This window comes from Anopheles merus, chromosome 2L (assembly GCF_017562075.2).
Source record: "Anopheles merus strain MAF chromosome 2L, AmerM5.1, whole genome shotgun sequence".
NCBI lineage: Eukaryota > Metazoa > Arthropoda > Insecta > Diptera > Culicidae > Anopheles > Anopheles merus.
In genome coordinates, this window is record NC_054083.1 from 30,504,009 (window position 1) to 30,515,969 (window position 11,961).

General features: G+C 42.2%; 1 protein-coding gene across 2 annotated transcripts; it reads right to left on the reverse strand.

Moving 5' to 3' along the window:
• Positions 1 to 5,795: 5,795 nt before the first annotated feature.
• On the reverse strand, positions 5,796 to 11,564 carry LOC121594064 (DE-cadherin-like). 2 transcript variants are annotated; one of them, XM_041916967.1, is made up of 3 exons: positions 11,417 to 11,564; positions 8,992 to 10,387; positions 5,796 to 8,920 (listed from the first exon to the last, which is right to left on the reverse strand). In XM_041916967.1, exons 2-3 carry the CDS (start codon positions 10,340 to 10,342, stop codon positions 8,907 to 8,909), a joined length of 1,365 nt encoding a protein of 454 aa, XP_041772901.1. In that variant the 5' UTR covers positions 10,343 to 10,387; positions 11,417 to 11,564; the 3' UTR covers positions 5,796 to 8,906. The 2 variants fall into 2 exon arrangements, with proteins under 2 accessions (XP_041772901.1, XP_041772900.1); XM_041916966.1 differs by having other exon boundaries at positions 5,796 to 10,387.
• Between the last annotated feature and the right edge of the window lie 397 nt (positions 11,565 to 11,961).

An 11,961-nucleotide genomic window follows, 5' to 3' on the forward strand; every position in this document is an offset into this window, starting at 1 on the left:
TAATGTTAAATAATTATTTTATCAAGTTGACTAAACTAAACAATCATGGGTGCAAAACTGACATGTATCAATTGTTATGCTATATCCACACCGACAAACCGACGTGACACTTCGAACAAAATGAGCTTCAAAAGTTGTCTTCTTATTTCAAATGAAAATACGTTAAACACTAGCGCCATCTCTATAATGATTCGCGTACTACACTGACACAGGGAAGAAACTGCTAACACCGACAAACCGACGTGACACTTCGAACAAAATTAGCTTCAAAAGTTGTCTCCTTATTTCATATGAAAATACGTTAAACACTACCCAAGCGCCACAGATTAAGCTTAAACGACTGGAAAATTGAATATCCATAGGAAAAAAATGAAAGCTTCACAGCTTCATTGGTTTGATCAATAGATGGCGTATTACAACTCATCATTATATTGCTATCCTTTTCTTGCAATGTGTTTCGACAAGTTTCATCTTATAATGACCTATATAGCCTTCTAACTTTCTGAGCAAAAATCTATATGAATGGTCGTGTGATCAGATACGTGGGTATCAACACCAACGACCATTACTCAAATCTCACTTGCTTCAGTACTGGTGGTTTCCGTTGGAGTTTAGTATTTAAACAATCGTATCGCCGTTCTGGTTCTAGCGATGCATAACTTCAATGCGAAACCATACAACAGTACAGAGGAAATGAGAAAGCTCTCCTCCAAGCGAGGAAGCTCCACAGGCTGGGTATCCCACAAACAGATGGCGCCACCAGCTTTTTTGCTATTTTTAGAATGCATGAGTCGTTTGCCGTCTGCTAAACGAAGTCTTTCTATATTCCGTTTAGGTAGAGAATTTGAGGCGTTTAGAAGCCGTTTAGTGGTCGTTTAGTGGATTTGTGGCACTTGGGTAGCGCCATCTCTATAATGATTCGCTTACTACACTGACACAGAGGAGAAATTGCTAAAACCCCTTTTTCGTTTTTCTCCCCAACTTCCAACGAAGAATATTTTCTCCACTTCTCACATCATTTGTATTGCTTTGGAAACCCATCAAATGATTTTTCTGGGTATTTTGTCCAATTTTTTTCATAAAATCTTGCTTAACACTTCCTCCGCCATTTGTACATGGAAAAGTTGTTTCCATCTAAGCAGCCGCGAACAGAGCTCTTTTTGACAAAAGTGTTCGCCTTCATGGCAAATGACAGTACATTCTTGTGGGACAGTTTTGTAACGCAAGTGTCATGTCGGTTTGTCGGTGCTGCTAAACCCGCTTTTTGTTTTTCTTCGCAAATTCCAATGCATATTGTTTTATGTGCTTCTCACATCATTTGTATTGATTTGGAAACTAAAAAAATGATTTTCCGTGGTGTTTTGTCCAATAATTCTCACAAAATCTTGCCTCACACTTCCTTCGCCATTTGTATTTAGAAAAGTTGTTTACATCGAAGCAGCAGTGAACAGAGCTTACTTTGACAGAAGTGTTCGCCTCACTGGTAAATGACAGTACTTTCGTGTGGGACACTTTTGTAACGCCAGTGTCACGTCGGTTTGTCGGTGATATCCATGCCTATAAGTTTTGCTGTAAGATAGCAAAAATCAGTTGTATCATTTCGCATCGTACAAATTTGACATTCTAAACCTTATCTTAAAATATTAAATTTTATTAGTTTCTAACATTTGGTTATCAAATTTTATAATTGTAAATTCCTTAAAAACATTCACTTCGATGTTTAAAATTAATTTTGTTAGATCAAACAATCGTAGCACATTTTTAGGACAATCACAACAATTCGTACACAGCTAGTACAACATTTGGAACACATAGCACAACAATTAGTACACGGAAGAGGTTTAGGAAAACCGATAGAACTTTTGTAAAAAGTGTCCAACTTACAAAATGTAAAAGCAAAGATGGGCCGGCCGGTCGACGACTGTACCGTCAACTCGAACGACTTAACAACATGCCCGTCATGGGTTCAAGCCCCGAATAGACCGTGACCCGATATCTAGGGACTGACTATCCTGCTAAGTCTCTGAAAGCCAAGCCCACTTCACTGGTGGGTACATGCAGGCTTTGACCGGCAGCGGTTGTTGTGCCAAAAGAAGAAGAAGAAGAAGAAAAGCAAAGATGCTAAGCAAACAAAAAGCAAAAAGCAAGATACACCTCTGGACATAAAAATAGGAAAAAAAAAATTTGTGTGTTTTTTTTGGGTGCACTAAGTGTGTCATCGCCAACAGTTCGAGGCGTATGTTGTTGTTAGTATGGTTTAGAGAGGCTTTGGCTCCTACGGAGTTCTTTCGCCTCTTAAGTTCGAGGCGTACTGAATTTGCAATCGCCGATTTTTGCCTTTTATACTCTCATTTTTGGTGCGCTACTTATCTGAGTTTTGAGTGCCGGCAGCGTTTTGCGGCAGTATAAAAGGAGAGCCAAACCGTGTAGCGCTTCATTCTTCCATCAGTGGTCAAGGTGAAAGGTTGCTATTTAAAAATTCCACAGGATCATCATGGGTCGCGGAAAGCACTACACACCACAGGAGCGAAAACACATTCAGGGGCTATATCGTGAGAACGTGCCAATCAAGACAATCTGCAAGGCGTTCGGCCGTTCGCGGACTGTTGTGGACAACGCCATTCGTAGCGAGGCTACGGGTAAATCGACAGGTCGTCCGCGAAAAACAAAGGCCGACGTTGACGCGCAGATTGTTGAGATGATCAGGGCGGATCCTTTCAAAACTTGCGCTCGTATTAAGCAAGAGCTTGGATTGCAAGTTTCGGCGAAAACGGTATCTCGCCGTTTACACACCGCTAGGTTCAGTGCCCGGAGACCGCGGAAGGTTCGTAAGCTGCTGCCGCACCACGTAGAAGCGCGCATTCGGTTTGCCGAAGAACATTTAGCTGCATCCATCTTTTGGTGGGGCAAAATCATTTTTTCGGATGAGTCCAGAATTCGTCTGGCGCCTTCCTAATCAGGCGTATCATCCGAAAAATACGATAAAAACCCTTAGTCTCGGAGGCGGCCACGTAATGGTGTGGGGTTGCTTCTCCTGGCACGGCCCGGCTCCTTTGTTCCGTATCAACGGGACACTGAACTCGGAAGGATATAGAAAAATACTTAGTCGTAAGATGTTGCCATACGCCCGACAAAAATTCGGAGACGAAGAGCATTACATCTTTCAGCATGATAACGACTCTAAGCATACATCGCGAACAGTTAAATGTTATTTGGCAAACCAGGATGTGCAAGTTCTACCGTGGCCTGCGTTGAGTCCTGACCTCAACCCGATTGAAAATCTGTGGTGCACTCTCAAGCATCAGCTTAAGAACCAGCATGCACGTTCAGCCGCGGATCTATGGACACGCTGCGCGGATATGTGGAAACGCATACCCAGAAGCGAATACCGTAACCCTTTTCATGAGTTTTTATTCAGTAGTTTCGTTACAATTTATTTTGAGTCCACGCACTGTACAAACTCTTCCATAATTGGTGCAGTTTCCTAAAGGGTACTTCACATGGTAGCAATGCAATCAGTAATCCAGCCGATTAGAACAGTTATTAGCCTGTGCGTATGCAATCCACATCGCATCGTGTTCTACATTGATTGCATTGCTTGGTTGCATTGCTTCAAATTGGCTGCCTATCTAGAACGGGAGATCAATGCAATACAGTATGAACTCACTGATTAAACTTCGATTCCCTGTCAATTATTGCATATTTTTAGTTGGCACGATTCTCGATGGAAAAAAATATGAAATTTGCTTAGGCCAATATAACATATTTAAACACTCATACGCGCTGAAATGTACACCGATACCATTGAAAATATTGCAATATTGCATTGATGTCCTGTTATAGACGAGTAACCATTTGAAGCAATGGAACTAAGGTGTGCAATCAGTGCAGAACACAATGCGTTGTGGATTGCATACGCACAGGCTAAAAACTGTTCTAAACGGTTGCATTGCTGATCGCGTTGCTACAATCCCCGGATTGCTCGACAGCTGAAAGACTGCGGAGGGGAGACCCAGAGGGCTCTTTACCTCATGACTCCACATTGGCAACGGTCTCATACCTTCCCGTGATGCTGCTTTACCTTCGCTAGGTTAAATGAGACGGACACAGGTGGGTAACTCCGCTATGGAACGGGGTGCAGATAGTTGCGGCCGCCTGCATCTCTTAAGGTAGCGTCAATCTGCAACGCTGAGGTACGTGCATGCACTTGTGCGTGCCAAAGCGGCGCGTATTCTGCTGGCCCACGAACCGATGTCGCGGCCTCGAAAACCATGACGGGCCACCAGTCTTACTGGGTCCAAAGACAGTCGTTGGTCGTATCACTGCGGCGACTGTTGAGTAGGCCCGCCAGTAAACTTTAATGCATCACAGGTTCAAGTCGAGAGCGTTCCCCGATGGTGTGGCCCGAGACGGCAGCAGGTGGGGATCTGCAGGATCCGGTCTCGGAGGAGGAGTTAGCGAAAGAGTTGAAGGAGATTGCCCGCCGGGGAAACCACCTGGGGAGCCCTTGTCGTACTGGCCCATTTGTCTGCTGAGTGTGTTGGGTAAAATTTTGTAGCGGTTGTTTCAGCGGAGGCTGACAACCCACCTGAAGTCGACCGGGGGACTTTCGGACGCCCAATACGATTTCCGTAAAGGGCGCTCAACCGTGGATGCCATCACTCGGGTGATGGATAACGGTAAAGTCGCTTTGGACAAAAAACGAAAGGGGGATCGCCCCTGTGCGGTGGTAACGGTGGACGTCCGGAATGCCTTCAACTCGGCAAACTGGACAGCGATTGGCCAAGCTCTGCAGCGTAAAAACACTCCGCCTTATTTGCAGGCGTTGCTGCGGAACTATTTTATTGACCGAACGCTCCACTACGATACGGATGAGGGAGTAGTGTCGAGGACTGTAGCTGCTGGCGTTCCTCAGGGTTCAGTTCTAGGACCAACACTGTGGAACGTCATGTATGACGACCTACTCCGCTTGCCGCTTGAGGGACTACGAGCGGACATCATCGGTTTTGCTGACAACGTGGCCTTCACATTTTTGGGAAGGACCACGGAACAGGTTAGTGCTTTAGCAACGGCTAACCTGGAGAGGATCGAGGGGTGGTTGCAAAGAGTCGGATTAGAACTTGCCCACCAAAAGACCGGGTTCATGATTTTCTGTACGCATCATGCCCCGCAGCTCGCAGAGCTACAAACGGGCGGTCACTCAATCCAATCCACGGAAACGCTGAAGTACCTGGGAGTGGTCCTCTGCCGCAAACAGCACCACAGCCGGCATCTGGGAAGGGTGGTCAATAAGGCTTCACGGATAACAAATGCCTTGACCTGCCTGATGCCAAATAAACGTGGTCCTAAGAGCCGCAGAGACAACTCATGAACGTCGGCAACAGTATCATCCGATACGGAGTTGCCACCTGGGAGCGATGGGTGCTCGACAAGGAGACCCATCGCAAAACGGTCGCCGCGCACGGCAAGGCGACGCAGGCGGGACAGACGTCGGGCGAGGGACTCAAATGGCGATCCTTCAGGCCCTTCGGCACCGCAACGACCCGCGCCGCAAGGGCCACCGTAAGCTGGAAAGTTATTAATCTTTTACTTCTTTTCTTTTCGTACCTTTCCAGCTTCCTTTTTCTTTTCTCTCCTTCTTTTTTTAGACTTTCCCTATCTCTTTTCTCTTTAGTTTTTTTTCTTGTTTCCTCTATCCAATTTACGTTGTAGAAGAACTGCCTTACGTGCTTGGAGTGGTGACCAACGATGCAGATCCCCCATTGTCCACCCGAAGTGTGGGTGATAGGATCACAGGGACCGCGTCGCACCACGGAAAGCAGCGTAAAAAGCAGAATCAGCAGACCAGATCGCCGCAGCAGAGCGTCAACCAGGGTGCACCGCACGCACGACTCCTCATGAAGTAATACGCACCACAGCGTACCGGCAGGGTTGGGTAAGTCGGGGAGGGGGATGGAATACGCTCACTCCTCGTTAACAAAAAATAAAAAATATAAAAGAGCAGGGCTCGAAGATGCGTGGAGTTGACTGACAACACGGAGGAGCCTTCTGCTCAAGTATTGAAGATCGAACTGTTAGGCCTCCTTGTCCTGTAAAGTCACGAATAGCATCGTAAGTAGCGCGCAGTGGTCCGAGGCACTTACACGGTCTGAGCTGTTAAGTCACCAAGTGTTGGTGGAGGGCCAGAATTTGGGATTTCTAATTTAATACAGGATAGACAACCGTTACTGTAACCGTTGTAGGGTTCCGCCGAACTGTCAGCCAAGCACATCGCGGATAGGACAAAAAATAGTTAAATAGGGAACGAACGGCAGTTTCTGTCCTTTCAGTTAAACGAATTCACCGAGCGAACGCAAGCCACAAAACGCCTAAAATAAAAACCAATTTTTTGGCACCACGCCTTAGCCTAAGAAATTCGGTTATCTTTGTAAGTTTCTAACAGTAGGTATGAGATTCCACCTTTCCTTTGCAAAATGACCTCGTAGCAATAATTACACAATTTCAGTTATTATTCATTAGTGTTAGCTTATACTATTAGCTGCATTGATAACATTATTTTTCGCTTTTTCATTATTTTTTAGTATCGGCCTGATTTTTTTGCACCAGCATAACCAAAGAGTATCAAAGAGTTATATATCATATAACAGTCTATATGTGTGTTCCGATAAGCGGTTTAAAAGCAAAATGATAAAAGAGCTACATGAATGGTAAAAATAATCAAAAATGCGCTAAATTCATATTTCACCATCGCAAACAAACACCCCATAATGACCGATATCATATCTTTTGAAGACACGAAAACAGCACAGCAAAACATAAAAATTAGAGGTGCGGTTATAGAAGCTAGCATCAGTGTTTCTACAAGCCGAAAATTCTAATGATCAAATACTATTGTAATGATTGTTAAGTTAATCAAGATTGTTTTTGGAATTCAGAATCATTCAGAAAAACTGAAGAATTAAATGTAACGCAAAAACACAAGGTGAATAACGCTGTTTACATAGTAACATCTTGACTCGGTACATCACGTAAGGTGATCGCATGAAGTCCAATATGTGTTCATCACGCGCGATATATGTTTCAACAACTGTCAAATGTTAGCACAATAATTTTTCAATTTGGGTTTTGACCAATCCATCTAGTCTTGTCATCTTCCAGTACTTGTCTTGTCATTCATTGAATGAATTGAAGCTAAGATTAAAACTACCACTATACACCATGCAAATATCAGCAAACACAATAATATTTCATCAGACGTTATCAATGAATGCTTATTAAATTGTACTTCATTAAATAATTGTTGTATATTGTTCTTCATTACATAACATGTAGCTAACATTAAAATGAATACAATACCATGCGCATATATCTTTAAAGAAAAAGATTTATGAACTGAATTGAACCACTGACTACTGAAAGAAACGTTATTTGCCATAATCGGCTGCATAAAATCTATCGTATACCCATTGATTGTGAGGTTTCGCATGCAACCGTTATAATCTATCGTTTGTGGTATACCCACGAGGTGTAATGGCCAATTGGCAAAGCGATTGACTGTACCACCCAACAAAATAGGCATGTTGCCTGGAAGAACCCCACTCCAATCCTTATTTTCATAGCGACTCCTACTGCTACCTTTCAAATTGTTGCTTGCAGTATGTATCTCAAACCGATGAGGCTCTAACACAATATCTACTGTTGTAAATGTATGTAAAATTAGTTGTTGGTGCTCGAACCTAATAATTCCAGTTCCATAGTCCAATAGTATAACCAACATACCATCTTTTATTTCCAATGCCAGAAAAGGTAGTGCCTTCAAAGATGGGTCATACTTCAGAGGACCCATGTAGAATACCAACCCGTCTTTATGTCGGGGCAATAACTCAATGCTGATGTTGTTTACGTTGCCACTGTTGATCGATGGATAGATTGCATACCCACTTTCATCAAAACAGATGTCCAATTTCTCGCACTGGGGACCTTCGAACCCCATGGGACAATTACATTTACCATTCTGGAAAGTGCCACCATTCAAGCATGCTACCAACGAAGATTGTATATGTGGGATGCATTGTGCTTGCATCAATGTGGTGATTCCCACAAACGAGCTAGTGTTGGTGTGCACTACGATTGGTTTTGCTGTTTTAAGGACCTTGTTCTTGCATGTCTGTGCACATGTATGTCCTTTCTCGATGCACTCATCGATACCAACCGTCACAATCCGATACCCGACGTCTTTCTCCAATTTGCGTAAATGCAAACTTAACACTGCATTTAAGACCTCTGACGATGTGTAAATAGTATCATCTACTGCAAAGAACACGTCCAAGAATGCACCACGGGCAAGCTTACGATTGTTGATCGTAAATATATCCACCTGATCTGGGCTGGTATCCAAAATGCTTGCAATGCTTTGCTGAAGTCGATACATGGGAGTGTTGAGCTCACCCAGTGTCTGAGATATGAATGTCTCAGCCGTTACATTGTAGAAGCGAATCGATCCACTCTGGTTGACCGCTTCCTCCGAGTTATTCTTCACTGTCACCGTTACACGAGCAGATACGTTGTGTCGTGAAAAATCGGATGATTCTTCAATCACTGTAAATTCTAGATTGTATATACCTTCGGGTGTGCCTTTTAGCATCATAATCATACCGCTCTTGAAATTGAGCCTGAAGTGTTTCCTGTTCCTGATCCTATCATCCCAAAGGATTATCTTGTTGGAAATATCTTCATTATCATAATCGATGTACACACTTCCTATCAGTTTATCTGTAAGCGTGCCTGCATAATTGTGAACAATGATGTGCCTTTTATTGATATAATTGATTTGCTCATAACTCCTCAAACTCCTTAAAATTTCTTGAAAAGTTTTGTCGTTGGTCCGCTGCTCTTGTGTTTGAATGTTAGTGATTGCATTCTGGGGAATAATGGTTAGATCTCTATTGATAATTTTAACTATTAACGTATGAGAGCTCATGTTTGGTTTACCATTTCGAAGTAAGGCGGATGGTGCGTTGTCTTCAGCAGATATTTTGATAATATATATGTCCTTTTTGTCATCAAACAGCCTATTTTGTTTCGTTACTGTTCCGGTGTGGGAATCAATTGTAAAATGCAGCTGATTACTTTCGGCGATGCTATACGAAATTATATTGTTAGCTGATGTAGCATCCAAATCGTACGCATGTATTTGGATTACCGGTGAATTGTCGATGAGTTCATATTCGAGATATGATACATCTTTAATGATCACCGGAATATTATCATTTACGTCCAGGATCATGATCTTTACCACAGCCTCTGTCGCTAGATCGTGCCTGTTCGTAGCTTTCACAGTTATCGTGTATTCGGTGACCCTTTCATAATCGAGCGCTCTTGCCAGCTTAATGTGGGCTGTATTATCAATCTGCTCCAACAGGAATGTGTTCATCGAGTTGGTCTGTTCAAATTTACCTCGAACTATCTCTAAAATAACGTTGCTATCGTTGTTTATATTTGATTTCGCCTCAAACACTGCCAATACCTGATCAAATGCAGTGAAATTTTCGTGTAATATGACAGGAGCTTCTGGCACTTTGGTGAAATATGGTAAGCGTTTGTCAGCGTCAATTATGCATACTTTCACATCAACTTCTGGGTTTTCTGATTCGTTTTCTATATAACCTTGATTGTAAGCGCGAACACGAAGCGCATAATACTCTCCTGGGTGGCGATCGATGCGCTTATCCAGTGTGAATACACCAGTATGTTGGTCAATCTCGAAGTAACTGCTATCTCCATATTCCTTTACGATTTCGAAAAAAACGTCATTTGTTTGGTCGTCGATATCCGTTGCTGTGATGATGGTCACTTGTTGGCGAAGTGTCATATTCATGGAGACAAACGCTTCATAATAATCTTTCTCAAACACTGGCGGATTGTCATTGATGTCTAGAATTGTCACTTTGATCGTGCACACATCATCCAGACTGGACAGACCGTTATCGGTCGCTCGTACCGTAATGTAAAACTCGGTATCCCGATACGGAGGATCTCGATCGAAGATGTATGCCGAAAAGATCTCACCCGTATCTTCATCGATGGCGAAAAGCTGTTCTTCTCTCATTTCATTTAAAATGCTGTACTTAATCGTTTGAGATTGGTCTGGATCAGTGGCGGTCACGCGGAGTACAGATGTCCCAGGTTCTTGTTCTTCTTTCAATGTCGGCTTGTATTCTCCACAATTGTGAAAGTTTGGTTTATGATTTACAGGTGCTTTGAAATCCGTTGCTGCAAAACAGTGGCAATGAAACCAGTTTGATGAAACCAGCAAAAGGACGAAACCTATTTGTCTCGTCATTTTGTCAGCTTATTCGTTTCACATAGATGACAAATAGGAGTACTCCTGAAAAAAGCAATCGTAACAGTTTCTATTATAATGAGTTTTGACATCACTGCTTAGCTCTTGTTGCCCCGCTTGATAGATTTTAGTGGAGCTTGTAAATGAACTATATTTTATCTGGGCGCGTGCAAGTTAATTTAATATGATTCAATGTCAGAAATTATCATTTAAACGAATGATCATCTATCAATGCCAAGGATAGTGAAAATAGCAATAGTAAAACACAGTACAAACAAAGAGCGAAATGTAACAAAAAAATGTATATATTTTTAATCTATTTCGCATTTTTATCTGAGATATGATGGCATCTCTTACCAAAAAGGCAAACAGATATTAAATCAATCTTCTTCTTCTTCTTTGGCTCAACAACCGTTGTCGGTCAAGGCCTGCCTGCACCACTTGTGGGTTTGGCTTTCAGTGACTAATTGATTTCCCCCTATAGAAGGATAGTCAGTCCTACGTATGGCGGCACGGTCCATTTGGGGATTGAACCCATGACGGGCATGTTGTTAAGTCGCACGAGTTGACGACTGCACTACGAGACCGGCTATCAAATCAATCACATTGTGTAAAAAAATAACATAACCTTTTGAATAATAACTTTAATTTAATTTAATCTAATCTTTATCAGATATAATGTTGCACATCACCATTAACGTAATGTGCACGTTCGCACACAAAATTACTCTAATCAACACAACGCATCTAGTACAACACAATAACATTTGAAAGAAGGAAATATCTCGAAACACTTTCGTGGTCTATCATTACTAGTCTTTGGCTTCGAACAACTGCATCATCTACACATCACCAACAAAAGTATATCCAATGCATTGATTACAGGATCTTAAACTGCATCAAGCTTTTATAAATTATGTCAATTTACTTTCAGTTTCATTTGGTTTTCAACTTTCAATATGATGTTTACAATGTATGTAAAAGCTTTTCCTTTACATTAAACTTTTTGTTACACTATTTTTCACAAGTAATATTAAGTTCCCAAACAATACTGGCACATATTTCATCACTCACTTTGCCGTAACGGTCAATTGTAAATATTCCTTACTACATCACACTTGTAATAAGGAAAGTAGTTACTTTCACTTGTTAAACAGATTTTTTTGTTAGTATTGTTACTCCTTTGGATGAAGATATGTTATGACGAGTACTCACTTTTAAACTCACTCACTGTTTAAATTTGTACATTGAGTGCAAGCTATATACTTTCAACGCTATCAGCTCGAAGTAGGGTACTTTGCTCTGTTCAAAGATAATTCAATGCGTGGTATCTAATCAGTAGTGCGTTTCAAACCAGCTTGAAAGTAGATTATCTGTTTCTTAGAAATCGTAAAGTCGAAAACCGAGATGATTTATGTTACGCGAAACCAGTGACGTGTTTAACGGTAAACAAAGTAAGCAACTGCGGGGGGCCCCGTGAATGAGGGGCCCCGGAATCTTTAGTCCATTATCCATAACAGTAGATAGAATATGACACTTTCATAGCAAGGAGGGCCTTGTGGGTGATGGTCGATGGGGCCCCGCGCTAGACAAACCCTAAGTACCCCCCCCAGCTTAGC